The sequence below is a fragment of the Desmodus rotundus genome, chromosome 3 (assembly GCF_022682495.2).
Source record: "Desmodus rotundus isolate HL8 chromosome 3, HLdesRot8A.1, whole genome shotgun sequence".
Lineage (NCBI taxonomy): Eukaryota > Metazoa > Chordata > Mammalia > Chiroptera > Phyllostomidae > Desmodus > Desmodus rotundus.
Window position 1 is genome coordinate 182,420,582 of NC_071389.1, and position 23,418 is coordinate 182,443,999.

At 41.5% G+C, this 23,418-nt stretch overlaps 1 protein-coding gene and 1 long non-coding RNA gene across 2 annotated transcripts; one reads left to right on the top strand and one right to left on the bottom strand.

The window, feature by feature from the left end:
- Nucleotides 1–3,958: 3,958 nt before the first annotated feature.
- LOC128780613 (uncharacterized) lies at nt 3,959–16,456 on the bottom strand. Its single transcript, XR_008426548.1, has 3 exons — nt 16,304–16,456; nt 12,089–12,181; nt 3,959–9,287 (listed from the first exon to the last, which is right to left on the bottom strand). It is a non-coding gene; the product is annotated as an uncharacterized lncRNA (long non-coding RNA).
- A 125-nt stretch (nt 16,457–16,581) lies between these two features.
- On the top strand, nt 16,582–23,086 carry SNRPF (small nuclear ribonucleoprotein polypeptide F). Its single transcript, XM_053921901.1, has 4 exons — nt 16,582–16,719; nt 18,583–18,708; nt 22,286–22,350; nt 22,955–23,086. Exons 1-4 carry the CDS (start codon nt 16,717–16,719, stop codon nt 23,019–23,021), a joined length of 261 nt encoding a protein of 86 aa, XP_053777876.1. The 5' UTR covers nt 16,582–16,716; the 3' UTR covers nt 23,022–23,086.
- Nucleotides 23,087–23,418: the final 332 nt, after the last annotated feature.

A 23,418-nucleotide genomic window follows, 5' to 3' on the forward strand; every position in this document is an offset into this window, starting at 1 on the left:
TTTTCTAGCTCAATATTATGCTTTTCAGATGTATTCGTATCGGTCATCAGCTGTCTCATTTCTTTTAACTGCTGTGGGGCAGTAATCCCTTGACTGAATTATACCAAATTCATTTTACAGCTGATGGACACTTGGGGTTTTTCCACCCTGTGCTCTTGTAAACCACGGAACAGAGAACACACGTGACCCCTGTGCACGCATTCGAGAATTTCTCTACACCTGTCTACCTAGAAAGTAGTGCTCAGGTATGTAGTTTTATTTTTATTTTTTAAGCCTCTGTTATTTCATTTATTTACTTCTATTTTTCTTAAATTACGTTTTACTGATTATGCTCTTACAGTTGTCCCAGTTTTTTCCCCTTTGCCCCCCTCCACTAAGCACCTACCCCACACACTCCCTCAGGCAATCCCCCCACCATTGTTCAAGTCCATGGGTCATGGTATAAGTTCTCTGGCTACTCCATTTCCTATGCTGTACTTTACATCCCCATGGCTATTCTGTAACTACCTGTTTGTATTTCTTAATCCCTTTACCTCTTCACCTCTTCTCCCCCTCCCCCTTCCCATCTGACAGTCATCAGATCACTCTCCATGTCCATGATTCTGTCTGTTGTTCTTGTTTAGTTTGTTTTTAAAACATTTATAAGTGAGAATTTGTGCTCCAAAGTGATTGTAGCAATTTGCACCCTCGCCAGCAGTATGAGCATTTCTGTTGTTTCACATTCTCACCAACGGCTGGTGTTGCCAAGCTTTTGAATTTCTGACAATCTGCTTGGCGTACATGTTATCTCATTCTATTCAATTCACATTTCTCTGGTTGGTGAAACTGAGCTTCTTAAAAAATGGTTTTTACCACTCAAATTTCTTCTGTGAATTGCTTGTTCCTCTCAAATGCCTATTGGATTGCTGGCATTTGCCTTAATGAATTGTTGAATTTTTAAAAACATAATACAACTGCTTTATCGCTTTGATGCATTGCATTTATTGTTCCCCAGTTTGAGACTTGGCTCTTCACTGTGTTCACGGGGTCTTGTTGTTTTCATGCAATCAGTTTTATCAACCTTTCCCTTTTTATAGCTTATTTAAGAAATCCTTCATTAAGCTTTTCTCCTTTACTTTCTTCTAAAATGTTTAAAGTTTTGATTTCCATATTTAGGCTTCTATGTTGCTAACTTTTGTGTATTGTGTGACATAGGGAATGTTTTATTTTTTTTCCTACTGTAAATAATTGCCCCGGCATTATTCATTGAAGAGACTATCCCTCTCTCATTGTTTACTTTAGTCTTATCACCATGTCACTCAAGAAATTAGTTGTAAAATTTCTGGTGCATAGCACCTTGAGATTCCCTCAGGTGAGGGTTTTTATTGACCTCCCTCTGTGGGCTTATCCCGACCCATACTCTGAGACTGGCTTGCCATCTGCCTGAGAAATATCGATCTCAGGGGCATTCATCCTAATGTTTTCAGTCTCTGTGTCTGTGTTCTGACCACTAGCTTTTTCTTGGGATATTCTGGGTTCTGAGTTAGGGTGACCAACCATCCCTGCATGCTCAGGATTGAGGAGTTTCCCCAATGTAGGACTTTAAGTGCTAAAACTGAGACAGTCCCTGGCAAATTGGGATGGGCCAATTGGTCTTTTTAGTCCTTACTTCCAGGTTCAGCTTCCTCCCACGCTGACCCCACAACTCTTTAGTCTGTTGCTATCTCTGCTCAGCAGTTGTCTTTACATTGAACTTCTATTTGTTGAGCACATACTATGTCAGAGGTTGTATGAAGCATTTTCAAAAAGGAAGAGTCCTTTTACATATGAGAATTATATTTAATTGGCAAGGATCACAGAATTAATGACGCAAAAGAATGACACAAAAGCCTCTTGACTGAAAATATTTATTTCTACTTAATGTGCCACTTCCAAGCCTGAGGAAAACACGGCTGCAAATTGCACTAACTGGACTTCTGGGCGGAACACCAGTATGCCTCGCCTCCTGCTCTCTATACACTTGTGGTCTAATATGATTCCTGACGCATCTGACAGTACACGAAATCAGCTTCACGTCAACACATACAAGTCCCAAGTCCATTTGTCACGCAACAACACAAACATCTCAAACGTTTCATTGGGATAAGAGCTAAGAAAGATAAACGTGAATACTCTTGCATGGCACATCACACCGCCACAGACAGTTATAAATCTCCAGTCGAAATGTCACGGCCCGGACGTGGGATCTTTTCATGTCAATGCATCTACTTCATAAATCCTTCCCCTTTTCTAGCTTCCTTAAGAAATCTTTCATTAAAATTTTCTCCTTTCTCTCCTCCAAGTCTAGAATGTTATTTTTAGATTATTAATACAAAATGTTATTTGTATAATATTAGTCTCCCAAGCACTATTAACAGAGTTTAGATGGGAGAGAAAATGGTGCAATTAGTTTGGAAACCAAATTTCTTTATTATAAAATTTCTTAGTCTTTATTTTGCTAATTGGCACTGTGACTTCCTTACACAGAGAAAATTAGCATTTTCCAAGTAATTTGACTGTGAAACCTTTTTGTTTCACAACTTCTCACCTGCTTTGGAATATACACGGACAATGCTGTTTTCATCTGTGAAAACACAATACCCTCCAGAGGGCAGCAGACGCCCTTGACATTTAGCCAAACACGCATTCATTGGCCAGACTGACAAGGGCCTCGGAACAGTTCTGTTATTATTCTGGTCATAGATGTAAAATTTCTAGTTACTGCAACGAAGCCAGGCATTGAGATTTAGTTTAAGGTTGATAATAATGTAATTGTGTGGCACTGAGACTCAAAAATAAACCATCTCAGCCTCTGATAGGTCACAATTACATCATTAAATTGTAAAGTTCAGATCCCAGGTCATGTCTCTTCCTTCTTATCTTCCTTTTTACCTTCAATCAAACAACAAATAGAATCAAATGCTACACAAGGAATAAAATGAAGTATTGGAGTCCATTTCTTTCCCCAGGAGCTTCCTGAGAGATCAGGAAGATACTTAGATTAGGCAGCACATTAATTACCCCTTTGACTTTCACACCTGATTGCAAGTTAGAATTGTATGAAACACTTTTAAACAAAATAATGCCCAGGTCCCAACTCAAAACAATTAAATTTGAATCTCTGTATTTGGTTTCAAGCATGGGATTAAAAAAAAGTATTCTCTAATGAGCAGCCAGGGTTGAGGACCACTGTACTAACATGATAAAATGATATTTTAGGCAAATTGTTTCTGACATTTTCAAAGAGGAGAAATTTGGGCTTCTTTCCCCATAGGAAATGTTTTAAATGTAGAAGAATACAGAAAGAAAATAATCATTCTTACACCTTCTGTCCAAAATTAGCATTTGTTAACGTCTTAATTCTTTCTTAGCCATCAGGATTGCATACAACAAAATCAAAAATCCTGTTGGGAACCACCCTGCCTGGTTTCAGAAGCTGTAACCCCCCGTGGCTAAGGCTGAGTGAGAGACCTTGAGACCCTAAGCCACTAAGGAGACAAAGCTGATATCCCTGGCAGGGGCACTACCTCTGCCCACTTTACTTCACCCTGCCCGGCCCCCAGGGCATGACTGGTTAGCCAATGACAGGTAAGATTCCTCAAGGGAGGGATGACCTAAGACAGGCACAGTCACAAAAGGGGTGCTCAGGGAAGGACTTGGGGACTATGGAGAAAGGGGGTGATGGACCCTCTCCCCTTGCCTTTGACATGGCCTGAGTGCTCATTCTGTCTGCAATAAGTCTCCTAATCTATTGGCTGCCTTACTTCCCTTCCCTGACTTAAGCCCGAAACAATGCAGGAGGTGGGTGTGGCCCTGTGCTGGAAAGGGCAGGTTCCCCAGGGCGATCAGGCCTAAGAAAGAATGCATAAATCCTGTGAAACCTGCTTTGCTAATACCCTCAATTTAAATGATAAGGGTCCAAGCATGAAATGAGTTTGTTTCCCCAAAGTTGTATGGTCCTTTAGCTCTCTGACCCTGACTCTAAATAAGCCCTCAGAGTTCTTTGAATGGTATCTATTTGATTATTACTGCCTGACAATGATTGATGAACTTTCCATATATGCCCTGTATTCCTATGCAAACTAAGCCAATTAAAGCCTGTCAAGGCAAAGGTAGGGGTGCTCTCCTCTTGAGAGAGTGGCTGTGCTGTCCCTTTTCCTCCACGGGACGTGGTAGTCCATGTGAATTTGTCTTGTCTCAGCCACAATGCCATGGACACTGCTTGCCGGTGACCACGTCCAAATCCCACATCTTAACTGTTCCTAAACTTAACTTCAAAAATCATTTCCTAGTCTTAGAACAAAAAACTCCTTTTTATTGTGCTTCCAAAAATTCACCATACCTCACCTTAGTTAACAAATAGCCTAACACATTCCAAACAGATCCACTGGGCCCTTAGGCCTCATCTGACAAAAATAAATTCTGTTCATTTGCTACCTGAATATAGTTAGCAGGCTTATTTGTGCAAGAACTAACTGGTGAGGCAGAGGAGGAAAGAGCGAGAGATCAAGAAAATATTAACAAACATATATCTTCCAGTTGCAAAGAGATATGGAAAAAGCACTCGTCTTGATGGTTAGAATGAGAAGTACAGGCTACAGTTACTAATTAAAGATTTTCTTTCTGTGAAGTTACCTGACATAGTGGGAAGTCAATGCATGGGAAGGGACCTCATTGAGATCGCATCCTTCTTCTGAGCCTCTAGTGTCAGTAACCTGACAGGACAGCCATTTTTAGGACTGGAGACCTCCTGAGACAAAGTCTTTGAACTAAAAGATAGTCTTTGAAAATATAATACCAGTTCAGTACCTCTGAAAACTGATAGACATTTTATGCAAAGAATCAAATATATCTTGAAAAAGACTTTCGAAATCAAACTAAAAATGCCTAGCTAGGTGTAATGAAATGTATTATGAGTGATCCAGGGGAAAATATTATTATTATCCCCATTTTTTAGATAAAGTATTGAAAATCAGAGAAATTAAGTAATTTTCCCAGGACTACAAGTAAATAACAGCAGACTGGGATTTGAAACCAGGTAGACCACCACTGAAGTCTACAGAACTTATAAAAAAAAACCTCACAGTGAAATACAGAAAACACATGTATGAACACATTACATATGAAGTCTGTCAAGAAAGTATCCAGCCATGTACTGAGGGTACCAGATACAAGAAACATTGTACAAAGGATAATGATGCCTCAGTCCCCTTCCAAGCAGGCACCTTGGGACCTCACACAATTCTCCAATTGCCACCAGCAGCCCCGGTTGTATCTTCCTGAATCTCATCGACAGTCTGAGATTTTTAAGGCAGCCCTTCAGTTCCTTTATTATCCCCAGGGAGCTCAGTGGATGAAATGGGATTATTGAATGAGCAGTCCTAGGAAACCGGGAAGACAACCTCCTGTCTGGAATGGGAGTAAGATTCTGAAAGAGGAGGTAGCCAGGGGCTGTCACGTGAAGCAGGGTAGACGGGGTTAACACATTTTATATTGGATCTCACATCCTTGATGGAGTTATTATTTACTTGAGGAGTGAGTCATTGTTCAGAGCAGCTACCAGATTTTGAACAGAATTTCATTGATAACTTAATGGCTCATAAATGACAGGCACATCCCTGTATGGGGGACCAGAAACCACATCCATACACACGGAGGAGGCCTCCCAGCCGACTCAAAGGACTTCCCCCTAAGTTGTTTCCTCTGCTTCTTTTTTGCATGTATAGGGAATGCTTTTTTCTATCTAGTAGCTTGTTTATACAAAGCAAGCAAGTTTGAAGTGGCACATGAAACTGCTTTTCTAAATGTGTTTAAGGAGTTTCCCTGGGAAGCACATTGGATTTATACACAGCTCCCGCCTCCTTCCACGATGCATAACTAGCATCTTGAGAGTACTACACTTTCAGTCTCTTTACCGCTGCAGGCAGCCAGGGTGCTACTGTCTGTGACTTAACTTACTTCCTGTTAAACACACAGTTAACAGGATCCCTTATAAAACACAGTTAAACATATCCCTTTAAAAAATAGTTACATGACTAGCAAGCAAAAAAGAGCAAGGCACAAAACTGTGTATATAGCTTAATTACAACTCAGGTGGCCACAGTCATTTCTGCCCGCTCTGGCCGTCGGTGGTGTGGCGCACCTGCCCCTCAGTGGTGGAGACCAGGCCAGGGTCTTCACGGACCAGCTGCTGCTCCGCCAGAGGCCTTGGGAGACAGGCAGACAATAAGACATCCTGTGCTGCAAAGGTCTCTAGCCAAGTGAGCCGATAGGGGCAGCATGAGGATGTTAACGGTCGGTGTAGTAAGGTCCCCGATTATCAGGAAGTGAAGTCACTGCTCTTGTCTGAGGAGATGCTTGGGGTAAGGCACCCAAGCAGTGACCTCACTTCCTGACAATAGAGCCCAACAGAAATGGGAACCCTGATAACCAAGCAGGCACTTTCTAAAGCTGCCCCTACCCTGGTCACTTGGTTAGGGATGTTTCAACAGAAATCATGTTCTGCTACTGTGTAGGGACATCCTGAGGCCATGACCTTAAAAGAGGCCGTGAGGAGACGAAAGGACGCCATTGGTTCAAGGCTCACCCCAGAGGCCTGTGGCCCTTTTCACGGCAGAATAGAGAGGTAATGAAGAGAGGACAAGGGTGGTTTTGTTCAGGCCAGGCCACCACTCAGATCATACCTGAGCAGCCCTAAGACACCTACTCGTGTGTGCGTGTTTAAGGGGGTTCATGTGGGTAAGCCTGCCCCAAGCAGGAGCTGATGAGAACAGTGGTGGGCTGCTCACGCTCACATGCCAGCTCAAGCCTGGCAGGGTGGATGTGGAGCATGGATGGGGTCCTGTGCATGCGGTTTATCCCGAGCCCTGGAGGTGAATCTAACTTTCCTGGTGGAGGTCTGTGCAAACACAGAGCTGGGCCTGAGCTGAAGTGGAAAGTCCAGTGGGAAGAAGCAGCAGCGACTAGGACCGAGCAGGGCTTGAGGCCTCTGAACCGGCTACCCGACACTGTCATTGCAGACTTCAACCGTGGTTATGGAGGACCAACAGGTGGCCGAGGAAGAACCAGGGCACGTCTTCACCAGTGAGGGCAAAGAGCTCCACAACAACGAGACCCATGGAAACCCTGAAATCCCTGTCACCACCTACAACTCTGGGGAACCAGGGCCCTTTCATGGACGGAAGCTGCCCAGGCTCCACAGAAAGAGGATTTCCAAAACCAACATGGAGCAAGTTGCCCACATTAAACAAACAGGGCCAGATGACCTGGAAGCCAAAAAGATGGAGTCCAAGGGCGAGAAGGTGGGGGAGGTAGACGTGGGAGTGGCAGTGAAGATGAAAGAAAGCTTGTGGAGAGGGGTCATGCCAAACACAGGGAGCAGCCGCAGTGGCTGGTCAGGAGCACATGGAAAAGCAGGCATGAGGCATGTGAGAGATCTTTTCTCCTCTCGCAACTGGAGCACAAGCCCAGGAGGAACAGCTGGTCAACAAAGAACCTTGCCCTGTCTCCAACAGCAATGTGAAGATGCGCCACCCGCCAAGGACCAGAGTAGGCTTGAAGCAATTTTAGCCAACCAGGGGTCTAGGGAGCAAGGTCCAGAGAAAAAATGGAGAAGACCACCTACCCCAAAGACGCCCAAGCCCAACACAAACCTAACAATTTTTGTCTCAAATCTGGAACATGGTGCCCATGTTAAGCAAACCAGGCCAGATGACCTGAAGCCTAAGGAAGCAGACATGGAGGGTGAGAAGGTGGGAGAGGTAGGGGTGGTATGGGAGTGAACAGAAAGGGAGTTGTGGTGAAGTCGGTGTCAGACATACACTGAACACCAAGAAAGGCTACCAAAAAGCAAGACCTGCCTCAAACCAGCCATCTGCTGGACTCTCCATGGAAAGGGAATCCTGGGGTGGGATATTAGCTGTGGCATCCCTGGAAGGCTCTGGCTGTGTTCTGTCTGTGCCAGGCCATTGGGAATACAGGTACACAGGTGTTATTTTCTCCTCACCCAACTCTAGCACCTGGCTAGATGGAAGATCTGATCAGTGAAGATTCCAGCCCCATCACCAGTGGTGGAGGGCAGGTCGGCCAAACCACCGAGGGCAACAAGAAGCCAGATGTCACTGTCAACAGTGAGGTGTCTGGGGAAGCAGGTCCTTTGCCTGCCCCCAAAATGACACCACCCTCAAAGCCTCTGAGGTGGCATAGGAAGAGGAAGATTCTGTGGCCAAGACAGAGCACAGTGCCGACCTTAATGGAACTGGACCCGATGACATACAGACCAAGGAGTCAGGGCCAAAGGGTTAGAAGTTGGGGGAGGTTGTGGTGGGATGGTGAGGACTTGCTGGCAAGCTTATCAGAAAGAGTAGGTGCCAGATACACAGGGAACACCCACAGAAGCTGGGCAGGAGCAAAGACAGGCCTCAGACCACCAAATCTGCTGGACTGTCTGTGTGGAGGGCATCCTGGGGTGGCATGTTAGCTGCAGCATCCCTGGAAGGCTCTGGCTGTATTTTGTCTGTGCCAAGCCACTGGAAATACAGGCACAACGGTGATATGTTCTCCTCTCCCAACTCCAGCACCTGGCCAGATGGAACAGCTGATCAGTGAAGATCCCAGCTCCATCACCAGCGGTAGGGGGCATTGTTGGCAGTGTGGTGTCTGGGGAAGCAGGTCCCTTGCTTTCCCAGAAAATGACACCACTCTCGAAGCCTCCAAGGCACTATAGGAAGAGGAAGATTCCTGTGGCTAAGATAGAACATGGTGCTGACCTTAATGTAACAGGACCTGACAACATACAGACCAAGGAGCCAGGGCCAAAGGGTTAGAAGTTGTGGGAGATCATGGTGGGATGGGGTAGGAGTTGCACATGATCTTATCTGGATAACTCAGAGACAGATACAAAGGAAGAACCCTCAGATGACGGCCAGAAGCATAGACAGACCTCATATAACCCATCTGCTTGATTGTCCATCAGGAGGCCATCCTGAGTTGTGTCCAAAGCTGAGGCTTCTCTAGAAAAGTCTGGCTGTTTTGTCTTTTGGGGAAACACCGGAAATGCAGGCATTTGGTTTATCATTTTTCATTTCATAGCTTTAGCAGGAGCCCAGGAGGCTGATGACCCAGCTCCTGCTCCAACAAATGTACGTTGCACATCTTAGCTGGATGCTGGTGCAGATGAGGAGGCCATTCCAGTCCGGACAGGTGCCCACTTTCAGTTGTAGTGCTACTTCTAGCAGCCATTCCTGCCACAGCTCAGGAGTTGGGTCCAGCTAAATGGTAATGGAAAAAAATACAATAAAAAATTTTTTTAACAGTAAGTAAAAACTAAAATTTGAATTAAATATATGAGGTCTGTCCAGAAAGTATCCAGCCAAGTACTATGAAAAATAGAGACATTATTGAAAAAGATACAAGAAACATTGTACAAAGGACAGTGATGCCTCAGTCCCCTTCAAAGTAGCACAGTTCTTGAGCACTCACACAGTTCCCCCAGCATCTCTGCCACTGTTCAAAACACTGTGCAAAATCCTCTGTTGGAATCTCCATCAGCTGCCCTGTTGTATTTTCCTGAATCTCATCAATGGTCTGAAATCTCTTCCCTTTCAATGGTGACTTTAGTTTGGGGAAAAGCCAGAAGTCTCAGGGCACCAAGTCTGGGCTGTAGGGGTGTTGGGTTACCTGGGTGATTTGATGTTTCACCAAAAAACTCTGAATGAGACGTGATGCATGAGCAGGCACGTTGTCGTGATGAAGCTGCCAATCACCAGTTGCCCATAGCTGCAGCCATTTTCATCGTATTGCATCTCTCAACTGACAAAGAACATTGAAGTAGTACTCCTTATTAATTTTTTTGGCCTGGAGGGGCATACTCATGTTGGACAACACCTTCCCAATCAAAAAACAAAGTTAACACGGTCTTGATCTTGCTGCAATTTTGCTGCTCCATTTTTGGGCATGGAGAACCAGGCAACTTCGATTGAAACGCCTGGGCCTTCGTTTCAGGATCACAGCTGCAGACCCACAATTTATCTCTGGTCATGAGCTTCTTGAGGAAATCTGGTTCATTGGTAGTGGTTTGAATTAAATCATTAGCAACTACAGCACAATGTTCCTTCTGCTCCTGTAGCAGAAGCCGCAGAATGAATTTTGCCACCACAGCTTTCATGCCAGGATCCTGAATCAAAATCTCAGACACAGTAGTTTTGGAATCCCCAGATCAGCTTCTAGTTCTCGCACTGTCAGTTGCCAATCTTTGTTGATTGCAGCCCCTACACGTTCAACACTCTCAGTCGTTCTACTTGTTGCAGGCCTTCCAGAAAATCGACCACATTCAATGGATTCTCAACCACCTTTGAGGTATTTGCGCCACACTGTTATTTGTGCTGCATTCAACACATTATCCCCGAAAGCCTTCTGAATCATCCGAATTGTTTCTACAGAGGAACATTCAAGCTTAACTCAAAATTTGATGCAGATTCATCGCTCTACTTGCCCGGTCATTTTGAATGTGAATGCCTCACAGGACACATGCTCACTCAATGGCGTCTACTGCCCCCACTGACTAGTGAAGTGAAGTCATCATTGTTCACACATGTGTGTTCCAGTCCACTGTCCTTGGCTGCCAGGTTACATGGATGTCACATAAACCATTCTTATTTTATTAACAATGGCTGGACTTTTTCTGGACAGACCTTGTATATTACCTATTCTAAATTTTTATCTCTCTAAAACTGGAAGAATCAATGGGGTGTACAATTATAATTGACATATAAACTGATACATAAATGATATCTGTAATTATAATTGACACATAATTGGTACAAAAACAATGGTGAATCTTTAAAACATAGTAAAATAAATCTTATAGGCACTTGTAGTTATTCCTTCTTACAGGAAGGTGTTTGTAAAATCATAATCTTTTTTTTTTAAGAAAAGGGATGAAATAAATACAAATTTCTTCAATGAAACTTCAGCCATGTATTTAACCACCAAACAGTTATTGAGTTTGGTGATCAACATAGTGAAGAGATCCACCTCGAGAATCAGATGGACGTAGGTCAAATTATGGCCAAACCATGTTTAAGCTATGTGACCTTGAATAAGATACACAATCTCTCTGAACCTCAGTAAAATGGAGATACTAATAATGTCTCATAGAGCTATTGTGAGGCTCAGTGTCATAATTAATTTAAGGGATAACACAATATTTGGCACATTGATAAATGTCATCTACTATTATCACTATTAATTTAAAAGTCTGTTAAACTCCTCCGCTGAGTCACAGTATTCTAAGGTTTGGTAACGACAATCTTAGAACAATTAAATAAGGAAAGTGTTCTGCATTCATAAAGTGCATAACCTAGTAGAAAAGGACACGATTATTGTTGCATTTACTATGTGGTCAGCCCCAAACAAGTCCTTAAGAGTTTAAAGATGAATTAAGATGACTTCCCTGCCCTTGAGTGATTTATTGGGTAGTAAACTAGTTATCTAATAGTTAAAACCTAATTGTAGAAAGTCTATTTGAAAGTAGTTTATGTCCTTAACAAGATAATTAAAGCATCCCTATTTGTGGTCTAGTAAAAGATTCCAAGTGAGTAATCCAAAAATATTTGTTGAATCAAACTGGATTGCACGTCTCTCCTTTCTAATTTGTTGTGAGTTGGAAAACCACAAAGAGCCTTTAAAAAAGTAGTTTCCTTTAAAAATCATACTATAGAATCATAAGAAATTTTAAAACATCAAATAGATGGCATCCACCTTCCAATTACACGTTCAAATATTTCACTCATTGCCGAATATATTATCCTCACATATTAACTGAGTTGTCCATCATCATTCTGCTATACAGTATCTTTCATCATCAACTATATGCTGAGTTACCAAAAAAAATTCAATTTACCATACAAGGTGAGTTGGGCCCCAAAGATTAATTCTTAGTGATCTTTTACCCAGCTCTAACAATCCTCACCGTTATATGAGAACAAGAGGAAGTGAGCAGGTATGGTGGCTCAGTGTCTTTATATCAGATGAGAACTAGAGAAATCATGGTGGGTTTCATGGTTCTTACCTTATCACAAAAAGTAGTGGAGCCAGTCCAGGGTTCCTGGTTCCAATCTAAGGCCACGATACCTGTGTAATGTTCCTGGCCTCGGTTTCCTTACTGGGAAATAAAGACATCTTTCTTTAAGTATTTTTGTGAACATGTAAGTAATATATACATTGATTTCTGAACATCTGGAATAAAACAGAAAAATATTAAAATAACCCATAATCGTATCACCCAGAGAGAGCCACAATTAACATCATGGGAAGAAGAGGTATAAGGAGACTAAATGGTGACAGACAGAAATAGAATAAAGACTAAATTAAAATTTTTTTAACATATTTCTCTCTAGAAAAGGGAAAAGAGAAAGACATACACACACACACATATTAGGGATGTGATATAACCAGATGAATGGAGAAAAATCAACAAATAGAATACTTATTACTTTATGAAAATTAATTAAAACTAGACATGAATGATTCTTAGGAAAATATAAATTACATTAATTGACTCAAAAACAAACAGCAGAAAACCTGAATAGATCTAGAATCATGAAAAAGAACTGAGAACGTTTGCAGAAACTCATTTCCATGAGACAGGTATCATTACAGCCCCATGTTACAGAATGGGAAACTGGAAAGCCTGCACGTGAAGGAATTAGCAGAGATGGCACTTGTCAATAGTTGCCATGATTTCAGTAACCATACTCTAAGTAGGTCTGGACCCCAACAAGAAAATTCTCACACTAAGGCAGGGAAGTCACTTAACAATCAGAAACCAGCAACTACTCTGCGCTAGGCACTGTTCTGGGTATAGGGGATGCAAAGATGAATAAGCACACTATGGTCCCTGTGTTCAGAAATGTTCTAGTTGAGTCAAGACAGACACATAATTATATAGGCTATACTGCAACATGTTAATTGCTATGCCAGAGGCAGAAAAAAAGTACTGCTAGAGCCCAGAGGAAGGAGTGATACCATGGGAGTCTGGGAAGGACTTATATTGAATGTATTGTTTGGGCTGGCTCTGGAAAGGCAGGCAGAGAAGGAAGAGAAAGGCATTCCGTGCCAAGGGAACAGGATGTGCAAAGGCAAAATGCTATGCGTAATCTGTATGTTGACTTCATCGAATCCTCTCTAAAAACAATGCAAATGGACAGTATGCTGCTTTTGATAGAAGGCAATAGTTCTGGGTATCATCCTTTCCTTCTTCTATCGTGACAAAAACTTACTGTTAGTTCACATTAAAATGGTGGAGATATTTGGCAGAAATCTACTGTATTCTTCCTTAATCAGTTGTCAGAGTCTGCCATGCTATTTGTCTTCTAAGCAAGTTATCATGAAGGCTGTCAGTACAGAGTAAAGATGAGGATAAACAATATATTCGCCAGCCAGCAGGTGGCTGAGAATCTGTTCGCTCAGAATCAGCAGGGAGCCACGGGAAAATGTCTATTTATGCAAGCCTATGAGGAACTACCACTCAAAATAGGCAGGTTTTTAAGAAGCTAAGAAAGTCTTCCTCTAATTTAAACTCTCAGGAGCTGTCTGTGTGTCCTCTGCTTATAGACCGAGAATGAAATAAAGCACGGCAAACATTCTGATATGAGTGATCTTAATTTTGACCACTCACCAAAACCTGATTCAGAGACTGACAGATGAATCTGATACTATACAGAAGGTCATGTATATGGGTAATTAAGTTGACAGTCACATATCTCAAAATAGTTCCCGCTCAGTCTGCAGTATAGGAATTTCACTGTCTCCTGAGGCTATGAACTATGTGTGGAATTAAGAATTAAGACGCTTTGTTTGTTTTCCCTGAGGTTCTTTCAGTTTGGATTAGAAGAGCTAAAGGAAAAAAGTTTGGAGAAAGACAAATCCTGGCTCGAAGGCTTATTTCTTATGGGACTTTGAACAAGTTACCTAGCAACTGTAGCTAATAATACCTACTTCACAAAACTGCTGTAAGAACTAAATGAGATACTTTATGTAAAGCACTGCCACATAAGTGCTCAATAAATAACATCCATAATGCTGCTGCTGCTGGCGTTCTTCTTCTTCTTCTTCTTCTTCTTCTTCTTCTTATTCTTATTCTTATTATTATTATTATTATTTAGATTCAAGATCTAGACTTTTTCCCAAACAGAATACGCACCCATAGGGAAAAGAAAATTTTTATTGAGTCTAAATAATTATAAATGGATGAATTATCCTGTGAATAAAAATATTTTCTGCTGATAAATTTTTTTCTTTTTCACTGTTATTGATAATCAGACAGAAGCAGATCCTGTTTTAGTTTCTCTTCTTAATTTATTACATTTATAATTGCTCTATTGTACTCTGAGAATCAAGATACAAGTGTTAACATCACTACAAAATCTCATTTTACTGTGTGCAGTTTTGAAATAATTGTATTTTACTGCCCAGCATTCTCGACATACATGGAAGACTGAACAGTTTAAAATCTAGCACTACTGTATTTTCCAAAGAACCCTGCCTTCTCAGGACATGCCTGAAGTAGGACAGCTTTAGTTTTGTCCTTTTTGCTTCCAGTGATGTTCAAGACTTAATTTGCTTTGGGATCCACATAAAATTAATATTTAACATGAGGAGAACCAACTTTAAATACAACCATCTTTATACAGATTATAGAAATATTTTGCTTCCCTTCACTGAGATAATAGATAAAAAATAAATCTTCTAAAGTATATATAAAATATCTTCTACAAATACCATATGATTTCATTTATATGTGGAATTTAATGAACAAAATAAACTATAACGATGGAAACAGACTCATAGATACAGAGAATGGACTGACAGCTGTCGGGGGTGAGAGGTTGGGGGTTGGGCGAAAAAGGTGAAGGAATTAAGAACAAAAAAGGAGGAGGAGGAGGAGGAGGAGAAAACAACCTCATAGATACAACAGTGATTACCAGAGGGAAAGAGGGGTGGAGAGAGGTACAGGAGGGTAAAGGGGGAATGAATGGTGGTGGAAAGAGAACTGGCTTTGGGTGTTGAACACACAATACAATATACAGGTGATTATAGAAATGTACACTTGAAACCTATATAGTTTTATTAACCAACCTTACCCCAATAGATTTAATAAAAAAGAGTTCCAAGTATATATTGAGCTTTTGAAAGTTATGAAGTAGAAAAAGCAAAGAGTTTTCAGGTAACCCAGTTGTGTGGCCTTGCACAAGTTACCTGCTAAACCTGTTTCTTATCTCAAAAATGGGGCCATAACTACTAAATCCGTCTGTGTGGTAAGATTCCCATTTCCTGGGAAGGAGCCTGGCACATAGTAGGAACGGTCGCAGTCTGTACAAAAGCTAAATATGCATTAAAGATCCAGGAACTAAGGGGGAAAAGACCCCCACTGAACTTTGTGATAAAGGATTCCTACTGTTTAGCATAAACTACACTAAAAATTACTGCATTTTGTCAGCGTTCTCCACTTAATTATTTAATCCTCGCAACGCTGTGGATACTTTTTAAAAGCCACGTACAGCTGAGGAAACAAAGACCTTAGGAGGTTAAGAAACTGCCCAATACCATCCCACACGATGGACGGAAGTTCTGAATTCAGGCTGCCTCCAAAGTCTTACCCACTTCTCCATAACGTCTAAATACACAACATTTCAACCTAAATTCTAAAGTCATCTGCTTAGGGCTGCAATAACAAAATCGAAAAACTGTACTACTCAAAGTGAGTATTCTCAAAGAGCTACATTTAGCATTTCAGATATGAGCAAGCTGAAAGCCTGTACTGGGGGAAAACAAGTGAGATTGCGACCAATACTATTACTCTGTCAAGGATTAGTCCAGGATAGAGTCAACATCCCCCACCTCCTTAATTATAAATACACATAAGACTGTATTTATAAAAACTGTACTGGGTGTCTGCTGGCAATGCAAAAGAAACACATGGACAGGGGAGCCCACCACACCACATTCTAGACTCAATTTGACCTCCTCTGAAATGCATTCTGTACTTGAATTTATTTGGTGCGTTTCTCTTCCCATAGTCTAGTCTTGCTTCTCCCACATCCTTTAAAGCGCGTCGAAATGAGCATTACAGAATACCGAACGGTCGGGCAGAAGGGGATTGACTTCCCCAAATCACAGAGTCTGTGGGGAAGTCAAAAAGAAATTCGTGAGTCCCGAACTCGTTCTCCAGGTGTAACAGAACAAAGGAAAACCCCTTTAGCCTAGTTCGCGAGAAATCACGTACGCTCTACAGTGTACTGGATACACTGCATCTCTCAGCCGAACCCTCGAGGCAGGCGGTTGAGCCCACCAGAAACCCGGCCGGCCTCACTATCTTCGCAGCCTCCCAAGGACCCTACTGACACCAGGGGCGGAAGGCAGCAGTTAGGCCTTGGAGTCTTTGAAAAGAAAGGGACAACCGCGGCGTCTCTGGTTGCCAGGATACACTGCCCACCTCCTCCAATCAGCGCACATCTCTTTGCGACCAATCATAGAAGCGGAAGAGCTGTAGTCGGAGGTGAAGGGTCACGCTGCTTTGTGGCGGCCATTTTTCTTAAAGCTCCGCGATTTGGACTCTGCTCGAGGTGCTCCGGTCACGAGAGACGGACGAGAGCTGGGCCAGCGGCGAGTAACCTGCAGCGTTTGCTCGTCGTCGCGATGGTAAGGAGGCTCCGGGGAGCGAGGGAGAGCGCGTGGACAGCGTCGCCGAGCCCGCTGGCTGGTTCGCGCGTTTCCCATTCATCCGCGCCGGGCGGGGCGAGGCGAGGCGCTGCGCAGCCGGTCGCAGCCCTTTCTTCGGTGCCCGGGGGTTCTGAGTCCCGCACCCCTTCCGCTGCCCTGAGCTCCCCGTGAGTGCCCCTGCCGCTTTCCCCTTCTGCTTTGTTTGGACTCTGAGCCTGAGGTGTTCTTGCTGGCTGGGCCCACGGGGTAAAGACAAAGAGGGTTTCCACGTCCCACTTTGAAATGAAAGTGTGCTTTCATTCCACGATGTTGGGACCAACAGCCTCGCAGCGCCGTGGAACACACAGCCCAGGCTTTGGAGTATTTATTTGTTCTTTTAGCAAATACTGAGCGCATGCTACCTGCCAGATACTGTGCTAGGCGGTGGGAATAGGAAGTGAAAAGAAAAGGGTGAGGACCCTGGCCTAGGTTAATTCCGTCAGGCATGGAAGACAGACGTTAATCAAGTAATAACAGATCTCTAATTGCAAATAATATGAAGTGCTAAGAATGCTGTGAGGGGGCGCGATGATACATTGGAAGAGTGGTAAGGGGTGGCATCCTTGGAAGGGGAGGGATTTAACGTGATCTCAATGAAAGGAAATACCGCCCCGTCACTGAAAGAAGGGTGTACCCGGCTCCGGGAACGGGAGCGCGGGTCCTACGGCTGGAAATAAGGCTTGACCACTGGGAGGAATGGACGGAAAGCCACAGCCTTTTGCCAGAACGGAGATTATGAGATAGGGTCCGGCAAGGCCTCTCAGGCCGCGCTAGGAGGTCGGGATGCAACTCCACCTGCAGTTCGAAGCCCCCGAAGCATTTTAAGCAGGGTTATGCCGTGATAAAAGTAACGTGGCCATGTGGACAGTAAGTTGGAGAAATACAAGAGTGAAAACCGGACACTTCATTAGGAGGTTATTGCTGTAATTTCCGTGCCCTTTGGGATGACTCTGAGTATGTTTATCTTAAAAGGGTTCAGTAGCCAAGGTTCTTAGGGCTGACCGGTGAGCAGATGAAGGGGAAAAAAGTGTGAATTTGCAGGGGATAATACTGCTTTGCTGAAGAAACAAACATTAAGTGATTAGCTCGTCTGTAAGAGGCACTGCGAGTGGAGTAAGTCCCAGTTCTAGCTCCTAGAATTCAAGCAAGACTGACAAGTGCGGTCCGCTCCCTCTTCATTCTGCAGCCTCGTGTGCGCGACTCGGACAGCCCTGAGCTCGCGTGTGTCTGAGAGCGCCTTGTTGCTGCCTCCCTCCCTCCTGTGGCTTGTGCAGTCTCTGCCTTCTGGAAATACCTCTCTTCCATAAAGTGGAAGCATTACTTACTTCAGGCAGCTTTTCTTTTTCTCTTGGTGCTGGGTTGGCCTGGTACCCTTACAGCAAAAGGGGGCCCTTTTCCACGTTGCAGCAGAATCTCTACTCGTGTGTGTTCTGCCTTCCCCCTCCCACTGTGAGCTGCTTGAGGACTGGGACTGTCACCTGCATTTTTTTTTCCCACTGCCCTTTATTTGTTTCTTTATAACCTGGAACAGTGAGTGATGTGTAATAGCTATTCGGTGTTTCTTAAGGGAATAATGAATACTTTTATAAGTTTTGATGGTTTGAAGATGAAATTGGCTGACTGGGTATTTAAATTTCCCTGATGCCTTTTGACAAATAAAAGTGAAAATTATGCGAGAGGGAGTCAAGAGTTTGCTTCTTTTGGATACCATAAAATATTGGTGCCTTGGTAGTAGAGAGTGGGTGGTGGGTGCGGAGCTCTAGGAATTACTTGAGTTGTTCTTTTGTTTGTTTTTTTGTGCAGAGTTTGCCCCTCAATCCCAAACCTTTCCTCAATGGGTTAACAGGGAAGCCAGTCATGGTGAAACTTAAGTGGGGAATGGAGTACAAAGGCTACCTGGTGTCTGTAGATGGCTATATGAACATGCAGGTAAGCTAAAGACTTACAAAAATTATGAAATTGTGCTTATTTTCTTCACCTTTAGTCCTCTAAGGTTTAATGTGACTTATGAAGATGAAATTATTTAAATTGACAGTCAAAGCAAAAGTTAAGGGAAAATGTCAAGGTCAGGGAGGCTGGTACAACTGTAACAAACTACAAGTGAGACATGGTGTTAAACTAAAATACAGCCACAGGTTTGACTCCTTGTCGTTAAAAGTAAGAAGAGCTCAGACCTTGATTCATGATGCTAGAACGGAAACACACTAGTTTGCAAAAAAGAAAAACCTTTCAAGTAGCACACAGCGCTGGAAGAAATTTTTCAAGTGAAATTCTTAAGTCTTTTAGTGAATGCTAAAGGCACGACATCAGAGTAATTCCATAAAAGTATTTCTTGAGGAAAAAGACGTATCAGCGAAGTGAATTGATCAAATGACTGCATGTCTGTTACACTTACGTATACTTCTGTAAATGTTTCAGTCTTTTTTTTTTAATTGTGATAAATTTTTTATATAACATAAAATTTAGCACTAACCAGTTTCAAGTGTACAACTCAGTGGCGTTAACTACATTCACATTGTTGTGCTGTCATCCCCCTTATCAATTTCTCGAGTTTTTTTTATCATCCCAACGGGAACTGTGAACCCATTAAAAAGTAATGGGTACTTTTTCCCCCACTTCCAGCCACTGGAAAATACTAACTTTTCTGTCTCTATTCTAGGTACCTTATCTAAATGGAGTCCCACATAGTTTATCCTTTTGGCTTATTTAACTTTTCAAAGCTCATACATGGTGTCGCATGTAGCAGAGTTTAATTTCTTTTTAGGGTTGAAGTAATATCCCATTGAATGTTGTTTTGATCTGTTCTTCTGTTGGTCGACTTTTGAGTTGTTTCCACCTTTCGACTGCTGTGAATAATGCAGCAAACATGGCTGTACACGTATTTGCTAGAGTTTCTGCTTCCAGGTGTTTTGGGTACCTGTCCAGAAATGGAATGGCTGGACCACACAGTAATTGTTCATTTCTTGAGGAACTGCCATACTGTTTTTCACCTGAACAGATGATGCTCAGGTCCCCCAAATTTTTATAGAGCATGGTTTTCACCTGGAAAATTCCCCAAGCAGGAATCATTTGCCAAGGCCATAGAAAAGTCTGAAAGAGCACATCCCGCGTACTGAAAATGTTCCAGACTTGGATAGTGGTGATGGCTATACAATTTTAAAAGCACTGACTTGTATACTTTTATAGACTTAAAAGTGAATTTTGTGTTACAGGAATTATATTAGTGGAAGAAAGGAATAAAGACTACTACCGAATATTTGGTTTTAAAAGTAATGTAACTTCCTAGTGAGCTTGCCAGGTTTGAAACGTACCCAAGGAACCACACTGATGATGCCTTTGAGTTTGTTCACTCGTGTGCCTGGCCCTGTCAGTAGCCACTGAACAAAGCAGAGTCCCTGCCCTCAAGCAGTTTGTTGTAGTGGTGGGAGGTGGTAACACAATGTGATAGTGGTGTCAGGTAAAGATGGGTGCCATGGAGAAAAAGACAGCTGAAGGGGACCAGAGTGCCGAGAGTGTGCAATGTGAGAGGGGAGAGCCAAGGAGAGCCTCTCTGAGGAAGTAAGTTTATAAACAGACCAGAACTGAGCAAGCAACTGAACAGTTGCTGAAAAGAGAGCAGCTGGAGGGAGAACGGGGGAACGGCGAGAGCAAAGGATTTGTGGTAGGAACGTGATGTGGTTGGTATGTTCCAGGCACAGCAAGAAGGCCAGAGCAGAATGAATTAGGGGAATGATGATAAGTTGCAGTCGTGGTCAGAGGGCCTTTTAAGTGATAGTGAGGACTTTGGATTTTATTTCCAATGTGATAGAATGCTTTGGAGCATTGTGTAATTTAGAAACCAGTTAAATGTTAAATATCTGCCAAAAATCACTTTTTAAAAAGTCCGTTGATAGTAATACATTATTTCTGAGAGCTGTTATGTACAAAATTAATTGTCTCAACAAACACATGTATTTCAGACAAAACCTCTCTGGTATAGGAGGTTACTTTTTGTTCTCTGTAGGAGAGGGAATAACACCCAATAGCAGTATTAATTCATTAACACGTTTCATGTGCCTTGCCTCACACCCTCTATACACCCTATTTTTCTTCCACTTTGCCGTTTGCCCAGCTAACAAAGGAAACTTCCCTCGCCTTTTCTTCCTGCTCATATCTTTTGTGAGTCTCAGGTAGCACAGATTATAATCTTTAACAAATTAAAATTAGAGTTTATTACCTGTATATAGAAGGAAAGCTAAATATTTTGATATAAAATTAGAAGTAATATAGTTCCCTAACTATAAAGGTTACTTTTTAAAAACTTTTAAAATGTTTTAAATGTTTCACACTAAACAGTTGAAACACGAAGGGTTTCATCAAACCTCGTCTCTAAAAGATCCCCTTTATAAACAAATGTTTATGACATAATAGGTATGTAACCCGCCAGCCACAGTTCAGGAAGGAAAATGTTGAGTTTAAATATTTATGAATGAACTTCAAATCCCAATTCCTAAGGTGTTTTAGGTCAAATTTTTTTTAGTGATTTCTGCTTTTAATTAAAGTATAATAGATGCAATTACTTGGTTTTAGGTGTACAGCATAGTGATTTCTCTATGTATATCTTACAGTGATCACCACAATGAGTTCAGTAAGCAACTGTCCCTGTACAGTTATTATATTGACTATATTCCTTGTCCTATACATTATATCCCTGTGATTTATTTATTTAATAACTAGAAGTGTATAAGGTTACTCTTCATTGTTTAACCTCCTTTTAAGAACTTGTTTTTCCCTGTTTATTAGCAGATAGATTTTTTTTTTAATTTTAAAGATTTTTTTAAGTATTTATTTTTAGAGATAGGTGAAGAGAGGGAGGAAGAGACAGAGAGAAACATCGATCAGTTTGCCTCTTGGACACCCCCAACCAGGGACCTGGCCTGCAACCCAGGCATGTGCCCTGAGTGGGAATCGAACCAGCCACCGTTCAGTTTGTGGGACGATGACCCAGTGAGCCACACCAGTCAGGGCTAAAAAATTCTTACTCAGTTCTTTGGTTTGGTTGGTGACTAATATAAAAGTATTTTAGTTACAATTTTGTGTACCCATTGGGTTCCTCGATATGATACTACAATACAAAAATTAATCCAAGGAAAGTTAATGTCTGCTTCTGAAAAACTGAATTGTTGGAAAACTTTTTAATCAGTTTGTTCATAAATTGGGAGACTGCCTTCCTTGACACATCGTTTTAATGTCTACCAGAAAGAAATACTACACAACTGAGATTTTTAAAATTATGTTGAAACAAGCTTTATTACATAATAGCTCTACATCCATCAGTGTTAACTTTACCAAATATTTATATGAAACCAAAAGTACTGCAATAGTAATGGAAAACTAATCTTATATTAATTACAGAAAAATACGAGTTGTTGGTATAGAAAGGTCTCAGTTACGTTCTCTCACCAGTATTTAGTGTGTTTTACTGTTTTTCTTTTGTATTATTAATATATTTTCTTTTTATTTAAAGCTTGCAAATACAGAAGAGTACATAGATGGAGCATTGTCTGGACACCTGGGTGAAGTTTTAATAAGGTAAGAAAACAGTTGTATTATATGTAAGGAGTTACTGCTGAGCCTTAGAAATACCCATGTAAATGAACTAGTTTAATGCCTCAATTTCAGAATTACTTTTTAAAATCACTATAAATTTAACATAACATGCTAAAACTACACTTCAGGAATCTTTGAAATTGCTAAACTTATTACACATTTAAGTATTTTGGAACTATTCATCCTTAAGATTTTTCTTGTATTAGTATTAAACTTTCTAGATCTTAGCTTTTTTTTAGTGGTTTTAATTACAATAGCTTGGTTTCGAATTAGGTGGATCTGGCTGCTGTTAGGGACTTTCATTAATGCTCATTTCCTAGAACTATATACCTCCAAATTTTAATCATTATTCCCTTTGAAAGGTCATAAAGGTGCCATTTACAACCACCACATGGTAAAAAATAAGTGCTGTGTGCTTTTTAACAAATCAGTGGTAAAAACATTTTTTTTAAATAAGAGAGAAGATAAAAAGTCTATATTGTAAATTCAGCATTCTGTATTTCTGTAATGAAAATAATCTAGTAATCGTGAACAGATATATGGTGTCCTGCTGGAACAACAAAATGGACTGTTTTTCTATTTACAGGTGTAATAATGTCCTTTATATCAGGGGTGTTGAAGAAGAGGAAGAAGATGGGGAGATGAGAGAATAGCATCTTTTGTGGGGAATTTTTTTTATATTTGTATCTAGATAATAAAATGTATGCTTGTTTTTCAATTTGACTTGTGAACTATTCATATTCAGATATTTACATGCAAAACTCAAATGTTGAAACACTTGAAAGATTATTCACAAAAGTAATGCCCTAAAAGCCACTCAGTTTCATTCAAATTGGTTTTCTTTGTAAACCCAATACTCTTGTTTTGGTCAACAATACTCTTGTTATTTATATGCTTTATAAATGTTTATGAAGGTGAATTTCAGCCCTTTTCTTGTAATTATATATTAACCGAGACCTTTTAAAAGCAACTTGTTTTTTTAAGTTATTTTTGGGTCATTTTTGACATGTGCAAAGTTAAATATGTTCCTAAACTTAACATATAATATAT